General features: G+C 34.0%; 1 protein-coding gene across 1 annotated transcript in view; it reads left to right on the top strand.

The window, feature by feature from the left end:
* LOC109071315 (formin-1-like) overlaps positions 1-22,919 on the top strand; it is a 72,032-nt gene that overhangs the window by 34,784 nt on the left and 14,329 nt on the right. Inside the window, 8 exon segments of the mRNA XM_042743287.1 lie at positions 5,030-5,117; positions 6,483-6,544; positions 7,646-7,734; positions 9,201-9,330; positions 11,248-11,394; positions 12,350-12,409; positions 12,967-13,093; positions 22,364-22,456. Of these exon segments, the coding sequence (XP_042599221.1) occupies positions 5,030-5,117; positions 6,483-6,544; positions 7,646-7,734; positions 9,201-9,330; positions 11,248-11,394; positions 12,350-12,409; positions 12,967-13,093; positions 22,364-22,456 (796 nt within the window).

The raw sequence follows: 22,919 nt of genomic DNA, 5'->3' as shown, positions 1-22,919 counted from the left end.
TTTATTATTTTATTTTTATTTTATTTTATTTTATTTTATTTTATTTTATTTTAATTTTTATTTTATTTATTTTATTTTATTTATTTTATTTTTAGTTTATTTTATTTTATTATTTATTTTTTTTTATTTTTTATTATTTTATTTATTTTATTTTATTTTATTTTATTTTTTTTTTTTATTTTTTTTTATTTTTTTTTTTATTTTTTTTTTTTTGTTATTTTTATTTTATTTTATGTTTATTTTATTTATTTTATTATTTTATTTTATTTTATTTTATTTTTATTTATTTTATTTTTATTTTATTTTATTTATTTATTTTTTTATTTTATATTTTATTTTATTTAACTTCATTCAAAATCCACTCACGCCTTCCGTGAGGGGGGATAACTTACATAATCTTATCCTTACTCACGCCCCCCATGAGCAGTCATTACTCTCATACTCTTTTTCCTTTTCCTGCTCCCCATGTGCAGTCCTTGCTCTTATTTGGTTTTTCCTGTTCCTGTCCCTGATTAGATCTTCATTTGTTTCCAGCTGTGTTTTATTAATTAGCTGGTTTTCTCCAGTGTTCTTAAGCCCTGTGTTTCCCGGTCTCCAGCGTCCGCTGTCAAATGTCTGTTCCCCGTGCTACGTGTGTGTTCATGCCTGTATGTGAGTCTTTATTTGGATTAATGAAGATTGCTCCTTGTGGATTGCTCTGACTCCTCGCTTCCTCGTTCCGACACAGAAGCAGTAGCAGAAGCATGACATATATATATATATATACACTTACTGGCCGCTTTATTAGGAACACTTATTCAATTGCTTGGTAAAACAAATGGCTAATCAGCTAATCACATGGCAGCAACTCAATGCATTTAGGCATCTAGATGTGAGGAAGACGACTTGCTGAAGTTCAAACCGAGCATCAGAATGGGGAAGAAAGGGGATTTAAGTGACTTTGAACGTGGAATGGTTGTTGGCTGGGATTTTCACACACAACCATCTCTAGGGTTTACAGAGAATAGTCTGAAAAAGAGAAAATATCCAGTGAGATGTCAGAGGAGAATGGGCAGACTGGTTAAAGATGATAGAAAGACAACAGTAACTCAAATAACCACTCGTTACAACCAAGGTATGCAGAAGAGCATCTCTGAACACACAACACGTCGAACCCAGAAGCAGATGGGCTACAGCAGCAGAAGACCGCACCGGGTGCCCCTCCTGTACAAAGCTAAGAACAGGAAACAGAGGCTACAATTCACACAGACTCACCAAACCTGGACAATAGAAGATTGAAAAACAACGTTGCCTGGTCTGATGAGTTTGGATTTATCTGCTCGACATTCAGATGGTAGAGTCATCAATGTGACGTAAAAGAACATGAAAGCATGGATCCCATCCTGCCCTTGTCTCAATGGTTCAGGCTGTTGCTGGGGTGTTAATGGTGATGAGGGGATATTTTTCTTGGCACACTTTGGGCCCCTTAGTACCAACTGAGAATGGTTTAAAACACACCACAGCCTCCCTGAGTAATGTTGTCTGACCATGTCCATCCCTTTTTATGACTACAGTGTACTCATCATTCTGAGGACTAACTCCAGCAGGGGATACTGCACCATTTCACAAAGCTCAGATCATCTCAGACTGGGTTTCTTGAACATGAGTTCACTTTACTCAAAATTTAAAATAATATAATAATTAATATAAATAAACATTTTAAATAAAAAAAATTTTGTTTTAATACATAGCTTTCAAAAAAAAATATGTGAACTTTACTTTTTTATTTTTATTTATAACAGTATATTTTTAAATATATATATAACAAAACATGTTCTTAAAATTGCATATATATTTATTTTATTATTCTTCTATATAGTATTATTATTAAATATGTATTATTTTTATTGTTGTAATAGTCAGTATTTATTAATAAGCGTGTGGAGTGTTTACGAGAGACCTGTATGAAAGCACTGGTTCTGCAGCGGTTGGGTTTGGTTGGCGGTCGTTCATTAGCGCGTGTGTGTGTGCGTGTGTGTGTGTGTGTGTGAGTGTCTCTGCTCACATTAATAATGAACGCTCTCGTCACCTGCTGTAATGTAATACTCACATCTGAAGGCCGTCGCGCTGGTTCCCACTGAACGCCGCAGCAGCTCACGCCGCGTTAATCCTAATGAAGAAGAGCGCACGTTAAGTTTTAGAGCAGCTCTTAAGTGTGCCAAAACTCTCGTGGCCTTTATGAGGGAATTCAGTCATTAGTAATTGTGACCATGTGTAGGTACAAATAAAAATCCTGTGAATTTATAGTTTGTTATAAAATCTGGTCCAGAGCTCAACGACGGCCTTTTAATGGAGCCACTTTCTGTGGCTTCTCCTTCTTCTCCCCGCGAGCTGCTCGTTGTGACAGTAAGAGAACGAGACGGACAGACTTCCTCCTATGCAACCAAACAGAAAAAAAAACAACTCATAACAACTACAAAAAAACATCATCAAGTTACACACAATAGATACTTATATCAGATCAAACTGTGAAAGAATTAACTGACTTTCAGCAGACTTGTCCTTGTAAACAGAACACTGATCATGTTTTTATATTTAATCTATTTTACATTAATTGCATCACCAAGGCTGCATTTATTTGATCAAAAGCACTGTAAAACTTGTGGATTGCTCTTTTGTGAATTGCTCTGACTCCGCTCTTCCCGTTCCGACACCGAAGCAGTAGCAGTAAGGCATGACATATGATAATATTATACACCCATCACTGGCCGCGCTTTATTAGAGAACACTTATTCAATTGCTTGGTAAAACAAATGGCTAATCAGCTAATCACATGGCAGCAACTCAATGCATTTAGGCATCTAGATGTGAGGAAGACGACTTGCTGAAGTTCAAACCGAGCATCAGAATGGGGAAGAAAGGGGATTTAAGTGACTTTGAACGTGGAAATGTTGTTGTTGGCAACGGGGATTTTCACACACAACCATCTCTAGGGTTTAACAGAGAATAGTCTGAAAAAGAGAAAAATATCCAGTGAAGACCCGAGATGTCAGAGGAGAATGGGCCAGACTGGTAAAAGATGATAGTAAAGACAAACAGTAACTCAAAATAACCACTCGTTACAAACCAAGGTAGTGCAGAAGAGCATCTCTGAACACACAACACGTCGAACCCCTGAAGCAGATGGGCTACAGCAGCAGAAGACCACACCGGGTGCTGCTCCTGTCAGCTAAGAACAGGAACAGAGGCTACAATTCACACAGACGTCACCAAACCTGGACAATAGAAGATTGGAAAAACGTTTGCCTGGGTCCTGAGTGGAGTTCTTGGCATTTCGCTCTGACATTCAGAGGTAGAGTCAGAATGTGACGTAAAGAACATGAAAGCATGGATCCATCACCACCTGCCTTGTCTCAATGGTTCAGGGCTGCTGCTGGTGTGTTGTGATGATGAGGAGGATATTTTATTGGCACACTTTGGGCCCCTTAGTACCAACTGAGCATGGTTTAAACACAACAGCCTCCCTGAGTAATGTTTCTGACCATGTCCATCCCTTTATGACTACAGTGTACTCATCTTCTGATGACTAACTCCAGCAGGATACTGCACCATGTCACAAAGCTCAGATCATCTCAGACTGGTTTCTTGAACATGAGTTCACTTTACTCAAAATTTAAAATAATATAATAATTAATATAAATAAACATTTTAAATAAAAAAAATTTTGTTTTAATACATAGCTTTCAAAAAAAAATATGTGAACTTTACTTTTTTATTTTTATTTATAACAGTATATTTTTAAAATATATATAACAAAACAGTTCTTAAATTTGCATATATATTTATTTTATTATTCTTCTTATTAGTATTATTATTAAATATGTATTATTTTTATTGTTGTAATAGTCAGTATTTATTAATAAGCGTGTGGAGTGTTACGAGAGACCTGTATGAAAGCACTGGTTCTGCAGCGGTTGGGTTTGGTTGGCGGTCGTTCATTAGCGCGTGTGTGTGTGCGTGTGTGTGTGTGTGTGTGAGTGTCTCTGCTCACATTAATAATGAACGCTCTCGTCACCGCAGCTGTAATGTAACTACTCACATCTGAAGGCTGTCGCGCTGGTTCCCACTGAACGCCGCAGCCGCTCACGCCGTGGTTAATCCTAATGAATGAAGAGCGCACGTTAAGTTTTAGAGCAGCTTGCTTTTAGCGTGCCAAAACCTCTCGTGGCCTTTATGAAGGGATTCAGTCATTAGTAATTGGTGACCATGTGTAGGTACAAAGTAAAAAATCCTGTGAATTTATAGTTTGTTATAAAATCTGGTCCAGAGCTCAACGACGGCCCTTTAATGGAGCCACTTTCTGTGGCTTCTCCTTCTTCTCCCCGCGAGCTGCTCGTTGTGACAGTAAGAGAACGGACAAGACGTTTCCTCTGATGCAACGTGACAAAAACACAACGCTTGAGATCTATTACAAAACATCGTCATTTAGTTACACTGGAGACTTATATCAGATCAAACTGTGAAAGAATTAACTGACTTTCAGCAGACTTGTCCTTGTAAACAGAACACTGATCATGTTTTTATATTTATCTATTTTACATTAATTGCATCACCAAGGCTGCATTTATTTGATCAAAAGCACTGTAAAATAGTGAAATATTATTGTGATTTAAAACAGCTGTTTTCTATGTGAATCTCTGTTAAACTGTAACTTATTTCTGTGATGTGCAGCTGTATTTTCAGCATCATTACTCCAGTCTTCAGTGTCACATGATCTTCAGAAATCATTCTAATATGATGATTTGCTGCTCAAGAAACATTTCTGATTATTATCAATGTTGAAAACAGGTGTGCTGCACAATATTTCTGTTGAAACAGTGATATATTTTATTTTTTTAGGATTCACAGATGAATAGAAAGAAAAAAAGAGCAGCATTTATTTGAAATGGAAACATTTTGTAACATTATAAATGCATTTGCTGTTACTTTTGATCAATTCAATGTGTCTGTAATGCATTAAAGTATTATTTTCTTCTCTCTTCTCTTGTAGATCATCAAGCTGCTGGATGGCAAACGCTCTCAGGCCGTGGGAATATTAATATCCAGCCTCCACCTGGAGATGAAGGACATTCAGCAGGGTGAGATCAGCATCTCACACGAAAATATAACATTTCATTTATTATATTATTATAGTTAAACCAACAACTTATCCATGGTTTTTCTACACTAACCATAGTTTAACCATGGTATTTGTAGTAAAACTGTGGTTAAACAACAACAACAAAAAAACATGGTTACTACTCTTACTATAGTAAAACCACGGTTAATTTTCCTAAGGGATTTATATTTGTGTATTCTTTCTATCTTTGTTTTTATAACTGTACTGCCTTCACACTCTGAAGTCCTGATCTGAATCAAATAATTTGTGAACATGCTCAGAAGTTCCAATGTAAATCAAATTATTCACGATTCGCAGAAATGAGAACTATTAGTGTCCCTGTAACCAAGTATTATCATAAATAGTGCTCAAATATGGCCAAAGATAATCTATATATGTATTTTTCTTTTTCTTTTCAAAAACATTTTTTTTCAAAACAAATATGTGTATATGTATATATATATCTGTGTGTGTGTGTGTGTCTGGTCATCTTCATTTTTGGGTCACACTTGATGCCTTTGCAGTCAGAAGTGAATGAAGCCTTGAAAAATTTTTTTGTTTGTTTGTTTTCAGGAAAATCAACGTAATATATTTTTGTTCAATAATATTTTTGATTATTGTTTAGAATTTGGTGGGTATTTTATGATACTCTGAAATTTTTATGAGCTATTTTTTCCCCCACAGTCATATTTAGGTTTCATATAAGTTACCAAGTAATACGTTTTTATTTTTCAAACTTTTAACATATCAAAATCATGTCCATAAATTTTTGTGCGTGTTCACTTAAAGTCACTGTGTCATCTCATTCAGATGAAGCTATGGTTTTTAACATTTCAAAATGTAAAATTTTTCAGTCAAAATGACTGAAGAGGTAACCAAAAATTTGAGTTTGCAAAAAAAAAAAGAAAGAAAAAAAAGACACTTCTGAGATTTGAAAGAGCAATAAAAAAAACATGCTACTTCATAAGATGTTTATTTCCAGCGGCCGCTTGAATAAGCTGCTTAGACTAGGATTAAAGTTAGTCATTTGATTGTTTTATTTAACACCGGTCATAACTTACATAAAAATGTAAACTGGTCTAATTTGAATCTGAAAAGTAAGACTAGTTGGTCAGACTAGTTAATGAGACAGTCAATGCACCTGGCCGGAGTGTGAATGTGTCTTTTCTGGGAGAAAATTAGGCTGAAAACAGCCCAGAACCCAGAAATAAACAGAAAGAAGCATTTCAAACACAAACCCTGTGGTGTAAAATGACATTTAAAGGGTTAAGTGTTTTTGTGCCTGTAGTAATCGGACAGATGTGGTGTTTATAACGAGGATGTGTTTGTTTTCTGTGTACTGCAGCTGTGCTGACGGTGGATCATTCTGTGGTGGATCTGGAGACCATCGAAGCTTTATATGAGAACGTGAGTACATCATGAGACCCAACCCTCACCAGATTAACACCTGATTTTTATTCTCCTTCTTCACTCCGTTTGTGTTCTACAGTCTGTTTTAACAGCACCAGCTGTTTGTGTGTGTGTGTGAGAGGGTGTGTGTGTGTGTGTGTGTGTGTGTGAGAGAGAGTGTGTGTGAGTGTGTGAGGGAGTGTGTGTGTGTGAGAGGGAGTGTGTGTGTGAGAGAGGGAGTGTGTGTGTGAGTGAGGGAGTGTGTGTGTGTGTGTGTGTGTGTGTGTGTGTGTTGTGTGTGTGTGTGTGTGAGTGTGTGAGTGAGGTGTGGTGTGTGTGTGAGGGGAGTGTGTGTGTGTGAGTGAGGAGTGTGTGTGTGTGTGTGTGTGTGTGTGTGTGTGTGAGAGGGAGTGTGTGTGTGTGTGTGAGTGAGTGAGTGAGTGAGAGAGAGAGGGAGTGTGTGTGTGTGAGAGAGAGAGAGAGAGAGAGTGTGTGTGTGTGTGTGAGAGAGAGAGAGAGAGTGTGTGTGTGTGTGTGTGTGTGTGTGTGTGTGTGTGTGAGAGTAGCGAGAGAGTGTGTGAGTGTGTGTGTGTGTGTGTGTGTGAGAGAGGCGAGAGAGAGTGTGTGTGTGTGGTGTGTGTGTGTGTGTGTGTGTGTGTGTGTGTGTGTGTGTGTGTGTGTGTGTGTGTGTGTGTGTGTAACTAACTCATGATCTGGTGTTTTGATCAGTGTGTTAGTTGTTCCAGAGTGTGTTGTTATTATTTACTGTATTGTGTAATTCCTTTTTAAGACTTCATCTCTGTGTGTACTAAAACTAAAACTGATTATCTGTGTCTTAAAGCGATAGTTCACCCAAAAATAAAAATTCTGTCATCATTTGTTGAGTTTCTTTTTCTGTTTCTGGCCTCCATTGACTTCCATAGTATGGAAAAAATACAGTTGGGGACCACCAAAAGATCCTCATCATCTTTTGTGTGAGACACCTATAAAAGATGAATTATGACTGTAATATTGCACGAAGTGAGTGATCTGAAGCCCAGTTAGCTCTTGATCCTTCAATCATGCAAAGGCTGCATCTCATGGTCCTGCGATGACTAGTTCTACTTCTGATGTTGACAGAGAGCTCAGCCTGATGAACTGGAGAAGATCAGGAAACACTACGAGACGTCTAAAGAAGACGAGGTGAAACTTCTGGATAAACCGGAACTGTACGTCATTCAGTCGCTCTGGTCATCCTGATTATGTGTCAGACACCAAATATTAGGATAATTATTGCAGTTATTTTACATTTATTTATAACACAGTCCCGCATCTTCATTCTGTTGATTTGCAAAGAAGGCTTAGTATTAGTACATTTGATGATGAAAAACTTTCCATCGAGTAGTTTTGTTTTTTATAAAGGAGAAATTAGGATGTTCAAATTCTATATATGTATCAGCTTTTAAATAACAAAAGCCGTGAAGAGTTCAGAATGGATCACTGAACATACAGTCAGCAGAGGACTGGAAAAATATGTTCAAATACTCATTTAATGTCAAAGACCATTACACACAAGCAAAATAAGCTTGAAATCAGGATGAGGTTTGTAACGAACGACTAGTTATTGTAGAGTTAAACATGTTAAACTCTATCTGTATCAAGCCATCAGCTCATAAAAACAAAGGTTTTGTAAATATCACCACAAGATCTAAGCTTTACATATTGTGTAGGATTTACTTTAACACTATATTCACTCAGAAACTGATACAAATTTTCACAAATAATTACAAAGAAACAGCAAGTAACTCTGAATTAAACATGAAATTTAGGAGTAAAAACTGAAACAGTATTTTCTCTGTTAATAGTTAACTAAAACTAAAACAACAAATGCTACTTGAAATAAAATAAATATTAACTGAAATAAAATAGAATAAAAAAAAATTAATTGTGGAAATGTGTATATCTTTATTATTTGTAGCATATTACTATATTTACGTTATTGTTACTTTCTGTTTGACCTAAGATTAACCAAATAAAAGCTCAAATAAATAAATAAATAAATTAATTAATTAAAAAATAATTAAAACTGAAATAAAAAATAAATAACCAATACAAAATTACAAAAATTAAAATTATTCAAATTTAAAAATTACAAAATATTTTTTGCTAAAACTACTAAATTTTACAAGAAAACATAAAAAAAATCTAATTCAGAATCTTTAAATCTATGACAGTGCTGTACATCAATGATCACTGAGTGTAAAACATATTCCAGTAATCTTTGTTTTATTTTTCAAAACGATGTGTTATGGTTTGTTTAACTTTGGAGAAATGTTTTGTTAGTGTAGCAGAGAAGAGCTGACATCAGTAACACAACATCAGACATTCAGTCGTTCCTCTGAAGGATGATTAAACACTTTATTATTACAGTAAATGCCTCTGCTGAATGTCAGGCGTGTGAGGGCTGTGTGTTTAATGAACTGAAGGGTGAGAGATGAACTCTCACGTGCTGCACAGACATCTGATCAGCCAGCTGTGTGTGACCTTTGACCCTCGCTGTAGTGAGTCAAACAGGAACGCAGCGATGCTCTGTGACTCGTGCTGCTGATATTCAGCTTAATCACACTTACTTGTGTCCAGATTGGTGTGTTCGTGTGAAGGCTGTTGCTCACCGCTTTGATCTCTTCCTGTGCAGATTCCTGTACGAGCTCTCCCAGATCCCCGACTTCGCCCGCCGCGCGCACTGCATCATATTCCAGTCTGTGTTCGTGGACTCCATATCATCCGTCCATCAGAAGGTGGAGATCATCTCTGCTGTGTGCAAGGTACCCACGCGTGCTTTAAATATTCCCAGCGCAACAAAACTTACAGTGTTTACTAGTTACCACATCACCTTTATATAGAGAAAAAAAGTACGCCAAAATTCAAAAATCTTTAGAAGATATCGCTGAACATTTATTTGACCGTAGTAAAATCTCAGTTTTTATTATTAATTTAAGAGCCAGGTCTTCTTATATTTTAATCTCCAATCTGTTATTAATCAGTTTGTTTTTTTAAATGCTTCAGTAACTAGCAGAAGACACTAAGCAGTGTTACATTCCAGTTGTGCAGATGAGAAACATTGTAACACTGCGTCACGATTAGAAACAGGTGAATAAAGACTGACAGTGATGTTTAATGTTCAGGAATGATTATTTTAAGACATGTAAAGCTTGTTTTTGTGGGCCGTCCCAAGCAAGTGTTCCAAAATCAGATTAGTTTTAATTCTTAAAAAATGCCATTGTTTTATTTGAAATAAATAATTTTTATTTTATTCACAAAATATCTAAGATTCATGAGATCAAATAACATTTCAAGCTGTGTTATGGTTACATGTTACAATGTAACATCTGAGGTGTCACATTTCACTTCCAGTTTTCGAGGGGAAAATAAAGAAAATGTAGACACTGTAATTATGAAACAAGACAACATATTTGTACTAGCACCACACACTACGTGACATATCTGCTGACTGCAAACTGAGCCCAACTGGAAGTGTGCATGATCCGTCATCAAGACAAAATTTCATTCATAATCATGCTGTCATATTACTTATTACTTACTATATTCTGTACAATATTTGAACTGACCTGGATGAAATTCACAAATTTTCATTATACAACCAGTGCAGCAAACCAACGACAAATCAACCGAAAGCAACATCAAACTTTTTTTTGACGCATTATTTCATCAGCTTGCCAAAGAATTCAACCTTTTCTTTAAATTTCAGGATTAAAAATGCAAAATAATGAAATCAGAAATGAAATTAATGTGCAATATGCAACCAGATATGCAATCAAATGAGGTCATGTGATAGCAATGGCATACTACATAAGACTTTTTGAAAAAGTATGTATTATTATATACATATATTTGATTTTACCTTCCATCTCCAGAGTAAAAAACTGTATTTTTGACTCGTTATTTTATTGGACTTTTCAAAAATTAAGTAATTTCTTTTTATTTCAACTAAAAAAAATAATAATAAAGGAAATCAGAAATAAAAAAAATATTTTATTTTTTTAAAAATATGCATTTATAGAAAAAAATTGGTTTTTAATGTGATATCTGGGACAAAATGATACATGATATTATATATACTGTACACTATTCACTAGAGTTGTATTCTGAAATATGTGACCTGTGCTGGCAAAATCAGTCACAATGAGCACATTTTCAAAATATGTGTTATTTTTATTTTCACATTCTCTATTGAAAATGCCTTCAAAATGATATATGATTTTTTGGAATTTCAGTTGAGTTTTGAGAAAAATTCCAAAGCAACCTAGCATTGTTTCCTCCACTTCATGACTTAATATAAATTACTATAATAATCACAATATAGCCATTTTTCATTTTATCTTTGCTATTAAAAATAAGCACGATGCAAACAACACCAACAGCAGAACAAATATAAGAAAGAAACAAATAGCCCTAATGCATTACTTATTTCAATTTTACATCTAAACAAAAGCATTTAAGTAAGAAAAACAAATAATCAAATGTAAAAATCACTTAAGTGTGTTCATTACAAATAAATGGATAATTGAAACTACAAAAGCAGTTCAATCGAGAGCAGCAATCTTTTCTTTTATTGTTAGATTAACGTTAATGAGACAGTATAGTAACGCACAGATCTGATATAATGTTACACATCAGATGTTCATTTCCAGCACGGCTCACACATGTAAGTGTCTTTCCAGGCTTTTCTTGAGAAAGAGAGCGTGAAGGACGTGATCGGCCTCATCTTGGCCTTTGGGAACTACATGAACGGTGGAAACCGAACCCGGGGACAGGCCGATGGATTCGGTCTGGACATTCTGCCTAAATTAAAAGATGTCAAGAGCAGGGTATGAAAATAACAGAGACACTTTACAAATATGCATTCATTCATGCTTAACTAATGCACAGATGATCATGTAATAATGCATAACTCATGAAGATCTGAACCATTTATTAATGATTACTACATCAGCATTCATAGTGATTCATAGTTTAAGTAATAAATATTAGTTAAATGTGAAGTCTAAATTTGTCTGAGATACAACTATTTGAAAATCTGGAATCTGAGGGAGCAAAAAAATCTAAATATTGAGAAAATCATCTTTAAAGTTGTTCAAATGAAGTTCTTAGCAATGCATATTAATAATCAAAAAATATAAGTTTTGATATATTTACAGTAGGAGATTTACTATATATCTTCATGAACATGATCTTTACTTAATATCCTAATGATTTTTGTCATAAAAAGAGAAATGTATAATTGTGACTCATACAATGTATTGTTGTCTATTGCTACAAATATACCTGTGCTGCTGATGACTGCTTCTGTGCTGCAGGGACAGAAATATCATTGTGGTTATGGATTTAGAATTAGTTAGTTAGTCATGTGCCTCAACAAGTAAAGTCATAACATAATGATATCTTTGCATATCATTAGCTAATGATTAATTAAAGCAGACAACTGGGAGTTGAAATGCATGGCTTCGACCCATTGTGGTAATTAACACATGAATTTACACTGTTACTTAATGTAATATGTTATTAGGGAATTAATTCATTATGACACATTTAACTGATATGTTAATTTGTTGCTGATGCAGTAATAAATGGTTTAGTTCTTCATGAGTTATATATTAACTGTGCATTAGTTAAGCATGAATTAATGAATATTAGTTCCACCGTATTGTAAAGTGTTACCAAAATAACACTCGTAAAGCATAAACCTGCACGGAGTATGTTTCAGGTCTTCGTTAAGATTTGATTGGTCACTCAACATCTGCTAACGACCTTCTTTCCCATCAGGACAATCGTATGAGTCTGGTGGATTATGTGGTGTCATACTACCTGAGAAACATGGACGAGGTACAGCTGGTTTCATTTTATTCTTTTTCACTAAAATTATTTTTTTTTATTTTATTGTATTACACTGCATTCAAGATTGCTTTTCTGACCGCACTAGCGGATATAAGTTCTTGTTTTAAACAAAAACCCACTTCATTTTGATCAGTTTCTCATAAAAACAAGACTTCACGTCTCTTTATATCGTCGTTTTGCATTTTTAGTAAATGTATCTTCATTTAAGAATGTTTAGATATTTGTGTGAAAACGACAAAAATACAGAGTTACAAGCAGAAAGTTTCTTTCTTTCAGACAGATTAGATATGTTTTCATCCAAAGTTGCGAATTGAACTTATGCGCAAAATTGTAATATCGCATAAAACAATTTGCGCATTAAGGAAAGTGTTTCCATCGTAGTTTATGTGCATGTTTTCTTATCGGATAAGAAATGTATCCTACTTATTTAAGTTTTGTATGCGCGTTTTTAGAATTTATGCGCCATCCAGCGTCTTTTTATGTGACATCCCAATATGTGCATTAAAACAGGTGGATGGAAAGAATCTATTGTGTTGTCGTTTCAGAACGCAGGAACAGAGAAGAGCGTTTTCCCGCTTCCCGAACCTCAGGATCTCTTCCACGCTGCTCAGGTCAAGTTTGAAGAAATCACAAAACAAAATCACAATCGCAAATAAAAAAAGGAGCTGACAGGTATGAATCTCACCTGTTTGTCTGTGGTGTTGTGCTTCTTTAATGCTGAAGATGGACAGAACAACAGCATCACGCTGGAGAAGTAGAGCAGGCGTCCTTTACACAGTGACCGTAAAATGAGAAAGATGTCAAAAGCGAACTTCGTCACAGTGAATCTTTTGAATCTGTTTAGTGAACTGATTCACATATTGATTAAGTGCCTCCTCTCAGGTTATTTTGTTAGTATGTGGCACAAAATGAGTCACTGAATCATTCGTTCAAATGATTCATTAAAAAACTACAGCTTCGTTCCAGTGACTCTTTTGAATCTATGCACTAAACAGAGTTGTTCAGATTGATTCATGGATTGGTTCATTGACTCTTCTTGGGTTACTTTGTCAAAATGTGGTGCGAAGTGAGTCATTGAGTCATTCATTCAAACGATTCATTAAAAAAAATAGAGAACCAACTGGAACAAGAGCTTAATTTCAGTGACTCTTTTGAATCTGTTCATTAAACAGAGTTTTTCAGATTGGTTCTCAGATTGGTTCTTTTTTGGTTTACATTGGCAAAATGTGGTGCGAAGAGAGTCACTGAATCATTTGTTCAAATGATTCATTAAAAAAAATAGAGAACCAACTGGAACAAGAGCTTAATTTCAGTGACTCTTTTGAATCTATGCACTAAACAGAGTTGTTCAGATTCATTCATTGATTGGTTCATTGACTCTTCTTGGGTTACTTTGTCAATATGTGGTGCGAAGAGAGTCACTGAATCATTCATTCAAACAATTCATTGAAAAAATACAGTTTCACCCAGAGGAGATGCATAAAAATTCCCCAAAAATGTTTAGTTTTTACTAAGGAAATGAAACTTTGCAAATGCTTTAAGACAGTCAAAACAGTCTTTCTTTTATTTGTGTATTTTTAAATTTTTCAGATTTTTAACAATTACTGTTTAAAAAAATACAATTACTGTTTTGTGTTCGGGTCATTTTTGAACCCGGGTGTGTATGGAGCACCATTAGTTGTCAAAAATAGTTTTTTTTTTTTTTACATTATATTTGAAATTCTATTAGTGTAAAAACTTTATATATATATTCAGAAAAAAAACTCTCATCAATATTGAAATATAAGTATATATACATTTTTATCACATTCACTCATCAATGAAAAGTTGCTGATCAGAAACAACATGTTTAACTGAAAAATATTTATAAAATAACAATTATTGGGAATGTGAATATAGTCAGCTGATTCTGAATATGTTTTGAGGGTTAAGCCTCGTAAATGTTTCCTGCACAAATCAAAACAATAGGAATGAGTTCATCACACCGGCTGTCACTTAACACGCAGTTAAAAGCGATTTCTTTTCATTTTACACTGGAAAAGTGTTTTTACCGTAGCCTGTACTCCGCTGTGCTCCAGGCCACCGCAGGGGTCAAAGGTCACGCCCCTCCCCCAGCCCCCGGTGTCTGCAATTATTTAAATCAACCAATAATATGGGCATAATGGAAAGCAACGCAATTAGATTTGCTCTCTCCTCATTCCCCTCCATTTGAGAATCGCTGTTAAAACTCTGATCCTCAGTGACCCGAGGGAAAACACCAAAACCACTGCGGCCCCACCTCGAGCTGTCTGTCACTCGTTCATTAGCACGCAAACGCAAGACAATAAATACAGAACAAGGGCCTCGCATTTGATCCACACCATGACAAAAGAGCCTCAAACGTGAGTCCTCGGGCGCTGGCACCAGATCGCACCTACGACGCAGCAGACACGGAGAAATATTAATGCCGTGCCATCATAAAGAGCTGCAAGTTCCCCCAATCATTCCTCTGCATAAAGTTATATTTAAAATGAAAGTGCCTAACAAAGTCTCACCGAGAGTTTCTGGAAGAATCTTTAATAGCTCAGATCAGATCAAGTGTATATTGTAGGGTCATGAACGATAAAAAAAACAAACAAAACTACAAAAATAAATTACCACCAAAACAAAAATCAAAAATAAAAAAATAACACAATTTAGTAAAACAATAATAAAAAAAAAACAAATAAGCCTAAAATGTGCACCACTTTTAAAAAAAAAATATATATATATATTTTTTTTTTTAAGGGATATCGATTTTTCATCCTTTTTTTTTACACTAAGCCTCTTTTGTGCAGCACTTTGTTTGACAAAAAATTGAAGGGGTTGTTCAAATTTGATTACATTGACATCAGGATCAGTTAAACTGTTAGTTATATACATTTGATTAACACCATTTTTGGTAATAAATTGGTATTAAATCAAAACAGAATTCAGAAAAATTAAAACAGAATTTCTGAAAAAAAAAGACATTTCATAGGGCAGTATTATTTATATATATATTTTTAAAATAAATTATTAAATTGTTAGTTTTATGAATTTGATTGATTATATATTCTTTTTGATTGTTACAATTAAATTAAACCATTAAAATTGATTTCAGACAAATTTATAGTGGAAAACACAGAATTTGAGTAAACGAAAAAAGAAATTTCGGGGGGGTGGATCTGTAATTCAGCTCATGATTACAGTTGAATCCAATCATTAAAATTAATTCCAGAAAAATGTAAACATAAAACACAGAATTTGGGGGGAGGGGGGACACATAAATAAAACAGAATTAAAAAAATAAATAAAATAAAACAAATTTCATAGGGCTGTAATATTGAGATCTTTGACTTAATTAGTTTTTTTAATAAATTCATTTTTTTTGTTTAAATTTTATGAATTCAGTTGATTGTACATCCTTTTCAATTATTAAAGTTGAATTAAACCAATAAAATGGATTCCAGAAAAACCATAAAAATAAAAAACAGAAAAAAAAAAAAAAAAAAAAAAAGAGATTAATAAAACAGAAAATTAAAAAAAAAAAAAAAAATAAAAGAAAAATTCAAATGGAAAAAAAAATAAAAAAAAATTGAAAAAAAAAAAAACACAAAATGAAAAAAAAATAAAAACAAAATATTGAGATCAAAATGAATAAAAAACAGAATATGAGTTCATAGGGCCCTAATATTGAGATCTCTCTGACTTTTCTGGCAATTTGAGACATCATTGAAATCTATTTAAATTCTGGAGGAGACACATTTGAGTCTAATTTTTCTCAGAAGAATCTTCTTGGAATCAACAACAGTTTCAAAGTGCTCCTCATTTAAATCCAGAAGTAACTGATGAACACGAGCCGTTATCAGAGACTGGTCTCGTGTGTGTTTGAGGGTCAGTGTGGTTGCTGTGAACTTTCATTCACACCCCGCGGTGTGTGACACGGAGGCAGGTCGCAGACACGGGGTCAGTCTCAGGAGCCGCTTACACGTCTGAACACTCCGTCAGGGTTAGACGGGTTTCATACCTACAGCTCACTACATTTTACCAGAAATCTGATCTCCATTCCAGCTCCTCTGCTCTCGTCAGGGTTAGACGGGTTTCATACCTACAGCTCACTACAATCCTGCTGATGGAGTTAGGTTCCTCACTGTACCATTATTTTCTTCTGTCCACCCAGGCTGCATTTATTTGATTAAATATACTGTGAACATGCTGAAATATTATTATGATTTAAAACAGCTGTTTTCTGTGTGAATCTCTGTTAAAGTGTAATTTATTTCTGTGATGTGCAGCTGTATTTTCAGCATCATTACTCCAGTCTTCAGTGTCACATGATCTTCAGAAATCCATTCTTAATATGATGATTTGCTGCTCAGGAAACATTTCTTTTGATTATTAGCAGTGTTGAACACAGTTGTGCTGCACAATATTTTTGTGGAAACAGTGATACATTTTATTTTTCAGGATTCACAGATGAATAGAAAGTTCAGCATTCATTTGAAATAGATAGAAATCTCTTTACTGTCACTTTTAATCAATCTAGTGCATCCTTGATGAATAAATGTTTTATTTTTTTTCTGAAGATCATGTGACACTGAAGACTGGAGTAATGATGCTGAAAATACAGCTGCACATCACAGAAATAAATTACACTTTAACAGAGATTCACACAGAAAACAGTTTTTACTCTACTTTTTAATAAAATGAATGCAGCCTTAAGCAGAAGACTCTTCTATCAAAAACATAAAAAAAAAATAATTATTTCAAACTTTTGACCAGTAGTGTATATCATAATTAATTCAGATAAATGCATCGATCAGATGCATCTTAGCTCGAATTCTAGCATTAAATAAAATATATTTTTACAGTAGTTTCTCTTTTCTGTATAGAGCGTACACACTCGAGCGTCTAAAAGCTGAAGTAATTTCTGTATAGAGCGTACACACTCGAGCGTCTAAAAGCTGAAGTAAGGTTAATAGCTGAGACAAACTAAAGTATTAATCACGGCCGGAGAGGAACATGAACCCGTATGTTCTGTCTGCTGTCTCGGGTCAGACGCTGCTCCTTTGATTAAGCTGCTGGTGGGGCGTGTAATTTCCCGGGGAAGCGCGACCGCAATTCCGAAAACAAAACCCCACTAACCGCTTCATGCACAGAGAACACGGGAAACATCATATACACTAGTGGGGAACGGCAAACCTTTGGACCACAATAATGAAAAACCAAAAAGAGGACACAAAAAAACTCAGAGAAGTAACTACACACAGTTGGTTTTTGTTACGTTTTAAAATGACAAGAAACACCAACATTCAATGTCATGTGGAGTAAATGGCTATCGCGTGGAAGGATTAACAGCTTATGGGACGGGACGTTATTGACGCGTTTCCAGATGAAGCGCTCTCAGGCGTGTCTCTTCACAGACGTGAAGGATCTGTAGTTGTTTTGTTGACGGGTTCAGCAAGCTCCAGCGTTGGGTACAAAGATACCGTTCAAAATTTCAAAATTTCAATGTATATCAGAAACTACGTATTAAGCAAGGATCCATCGCAGCAAGCACAAACATACCGTACAAAAAAATACCGTTCAAAATGTCCAGTTTTTAGTGTATCATTTTGAAAACATCATGATTTTTTTTTAAAAATCTGAATGTTTTCTTTGAACATTCCGTTTCATCATTTTGAAAATTTTATGAGAAAGTTACATTTGAATATAATACCAAAATTCCAGAACACACAATTTTTAAAAATCTATGAGAAAGTTACATTTGAATATAATCTCTAATGTTTAGAACACTCACACAAACATTAAATCAAAATAACATTTTTTTAATTTTTAAAACATTATGAGAATGTTACATTTAAACGTTCTCTCAACATTTAAAACAACCATTTTTACATTTTTTTTAAGAACGTTATTTGTTACAACATGTTTACAAATTTTTTTTAGAAGACGTTATTGGTATTCCCGTTGTCAACGTTATATTAAATTTTAATAAAAACAATAATGAAATAAAAAATATTAAAATAATATTTCATTTAAAAATTTTCCCCCTTGAACATTTTTACCCTTTTTTTTAATATTTATAAAAAAAAAAATAATAATTATGTGAATGCTCCACAAACAATCCAAATCATACTCAAACTTCCATTTTATTGTATATTTGAAAACTTTAGGGCAATTCTTCAATTAAGAAACGTTTCTCTTCATAGTTTATTTTCCATTTTATTGTATATTTGAAAACTTTATGAGAATGTAACATTTGAATGTTCTCCAAACAATAATTGAAAACTTTATGAGAATGTAACATTTGAATGTTCTCTCAACATTAAAACACCTGTTTTTTATGTTTAAAGAATGTTATTTCTTGGTTATGCAAACTATAAAGTAAAATTCCATTCTATCATTTTGAAAACATTACGAGAATGTTACATTTGAATGTTCTCTCTACTTTTAAGACACCTTTTTTTTAATAGTTAAATAATATTTTTTCTTGGTTATGTCAACATTAGAGGAACGTTCCATTCTATAATTTTTAAAACCATTATGAAAACATATCTTCAAATGTTTTTAACACTTTTAAAACATCCATTTTATTTAAAAAAACATATTAACATTTTGTCTTATGTGAATGTTAGAAGAAAATTCTATTTAATTATTTTGAAAACGTTATGAAAATGTTACAATGTTCTCTCAACATTTAAAACACCCATTTTTACATTCAAAGAAAGTTTTTTCTTGGTAATGTGAACGTTAGAGGAACGTTCCAGTCTATTATGTTGAGAACGTTCCCTGTTAACTTATCCTAAAGGTTTTTGTAAGAATGATAATCAAAACGCATTTTCCCCCCAATATTTAGTTCATCGCTTATGTTTAATATTCCAAGAATATTGCTCTAAGAATATTTTCTATTCACATTTATCAAAAACAAACATTATCATTGGATGTTACATGCATATTACATTCAAATTTCTTTCTGCTAACATTACAAAAACATTGAACAAACATTAATGACATGTTAAAGAATGTTTCCTCTCAACATTACAAGAACCCATGTCAGATATGAACAATGCTGTAAGAACGTTTCATAAACATTATTTGAAGAGTGTTTTGTCCTAACATTTACATAATCTTAATAAGAGCGTAAGTGGTGCATCAGTGGAGCCCATATGTCACGAGTGGAGACGATAGAGGCATTCCTCGCATCCTCCACTGTTACCAATGATGAAAGAGCGAATTAACCAAAGCCATGCTTGTACAGCATACAAACTCTGTCTCACAGGGCTTTAGACGTCATGTTTTGGAAAGTCTTTCAGGAGACAAGACGTTTGTCTGGCGAGCCGGCCAGTAGTTATTTATATAGCATGCAGTGGATCATTTCCATCGGAGCAAAGCTGAAGAATTTCAGTAGATAATCCACAATTATATACAACCTCAGAGCTCTGTCAGAGCCGTATAAATCCCTGCTGTTACCCGCCTGACTGGCCAAGGCCGGCGCGTCGAGATAAATCAGCTCTCGTGGTTTTACAGGTTAGTTGTTTAAAACGATAAAAGACTAAAGACTGCAACTGAAGCTCAGTATTTAGTCCTGTTTCAGTCTAGAGTCATTAGATGTGTCACGAGTGATGCCATGGTCCCACAGTAGATGCTCTGTTTATTTTCTGTGTATTATTATTTATTGATTTTTTTTTAAAGCAGGAGCCCAGGAGTGTTACATCATTTCCATCATTTGGTTCCCCTTGTCTCTCCTTTAAGTAGCCATATTTAGATGTAAAATAACTTGTTACAATGAAGTCTAAACTTAAACACTTGTTTTTGTGCATCAGATGCTGATTGGATGGAGGTGGATTTGAAAGCATTTTTTTATGCTTAAGAGGATTAATAACTTTGTTACTTAAAAAACAAACAAAAAATAAATTACATCAAATATATCATTTCAACAAATCCAATACAAAAAAACACAAACAAAAATAAACTAAAATAACTAAAACAAAACAACTAAAACTAGACAAGCTATAACTAATAAATAAATAATAAAAACTATATAGCATATTAATTTGACATCCGAATTACTAAAACTTTAATATTAAAGTGAAAACAGAAAATATGAAAATTAAATCTAATTCAAGATTTTAACAAAAATAAATTATCAGGCATATAAAAGAACACTAATATATGCAAATCAATTATTATTATTATTATTATTATTTATTTATTTATTTTTTTTTTACAAAAAACAACTACTAAAACTTTAACTAGGGTGAAATCAGAAAATATGCAAATGTAATATAATTCAACATATCAACAAAATAAAATAATTAGTCATACATAATATCACTAACATAGGCAACTTAATTAAAACACTATATATATATTTATAATTTAAAAAATTGCAAAAATACAACAAAATAACTAAAACTTTAACAAAAGTGAAAACATAAAATAAAAATAATATTTCAGTAAAAATATATTTAAAATGTTAAAGGTTTAAAAAATTAAAAATGGCTTTTATATATATATATATATAGTATATATATATATATAAAATATATATAACCCTAACAAATGTACAGTTGAATTGTTCACAGCAAGACTGATAAGATGCATTTACAAAACTGATTTGATATATATAATATATATATATCCCAGGGATTTATTGGTGAGAGTTGATGAATTGTTTAATTTGATTTGTAATGAAAAACCAATGAAGAAAAAAAAAACTTATTAAAAACAGATTCCATTTAACCTGTAAAATCATTATTTTTTAAAATACAGGTAATTATTATTATTAATTTTGTCCTTGAGTTAAGTAAAGATATGATGTAAAGATAAATCATAGATGAACTTTCAGAGAACAAATCAACTGCCTTTTTGTAAAAGTATGCGGTTTATATAAAACCAAAGCTTTATAAAAATCCATATTACAGCAATGAACTACACATGCAGGTATTTACTAGATTCATTAATGCTAAACATATCCATACACACACGCCGCGTGTTCATGTTTGGAGGGCAGAGAACGGCGCTGCTGAGTGATTTCTGTCTGTTTGTGTGAACGCAGTTGTTTGGCAGCACAACAAAGACTCTGTGGAGCACAAACAACACAAACCAACAGCGGCTCAAACTCCATCCACATCTGTGCTGCTTCAGAGACAGAGCTGATCTGAGACCAGTCTCTTACATGTCAGTCAGGTCGTCACATGACATTTACAGCTCAGCTGATTGGCCCAAAGATGCGAAGCATGCACTGAGATGATGATGATGTCGTGTCAGACAGATATCATAATGAGCTGCATACTCTGAAATCATTAGGAAACTCATAAACTATTATCATTTACAACACAACAACCAGCCCGTAAATAAAACAAAATCATTGCTCTGGTTCCGTTGAATTCGCTCCAAAAGCGTCTTGGATGCTCATCATCTTTATGATAAGATACACACACACCTCTTCCTCATGTTTCTCGTTTAACTCGTTTATGGATGTGCTGGTAACGTGATACGCAGAACTCACCTGCTATTAAATCAACCCACCTCCATGCATCACCAATCAGCACACCATCACATAATAACATAACAACACTCCAATAATAAGTAATCATCATGCGCATCACTAGAATAATGTTGTGTATGCTTAAAAACTCTGTGTCAGATATACAATGCAACAGTATATGTGAATGGGTGCCGTCAGAATGAGAGTCCAAACAGCTGATAAAAACATCACAATAATCCACATTTAATCCACAGCTGATTGTGATGTTTTTATCAGCTGTTTGGACTCTCATTCTGGCGGCACCCATTCAATCCATTACCAACAAACTCAGAAACAACTGGATGGGACTGATATCAGATGTGATGTCTGATGTGTGTATTTGTTTGAGCAGGCGGTATGCAGTAAATAATCGGTAGGTATTTCTGATTCTTCGTGTGTTTGTCCTGCAGCGTGTGTGAAGGAGGTTGAGCAGGTGTGTGAAAACTCCTCTGAGGAACATCTACAGCCCTTCAAGGACAAGATGGAGACCTTCGTCAGCACCGGTGAGTCTCCAAAACATCACCTTCACTTGTTACAGAAATAAAGCATCTGACTGGGTTCCTCATCAAGACCAGCAGGACTAGTAGAGATCAGATGATTTAACTAAAATGAGGGAACGAATTCTTAATTCATTGCCATGAAATCTTTAATTTCTCTTCCCGTATGTGTACCACAGTAAGAGTTGAGAAAACACTGCTTAAATGTGAATGACAATAAAATAAACCTGTGAAATTAGAGGGTTAGACGTCGAGGATTTAGCAAATGAAACAATGCCTAAATATTATTGAATTTGTGGAAATTCGTGACCAACCAGCAAACCAGAACACAGCCGTGTAAATATAGGCTATGGGCTGGAACGCATCCAAAAGCCTCGCGATGTAACATTTACCAGCCATCCAATTATTCCTCTAATAAACAAAGCTTTTATACCACACTTGTGTCATAATCAGAGCTTATAATTTGTAA

The sequence above is a fragment of the Cyprinus carpio genome, chromosome B17 (assembly GCF_018340385.1).
Source record: "Cyprinus carpio isolate SPL01 chromosome B17, ASM1834038v1, whole genome shotgun sequence".
Lineage (NCBI taxonomy): Eukaryota > Metazoa > Chordata > Actinopteri > Cypriniformes > Cyprinidae > Cyprinus > Cyprinus carpio.
Note: the sequence above shows the minus strand (reverse complement) of the source record. Positions and strands in the feature narration are given on the sequence as shown.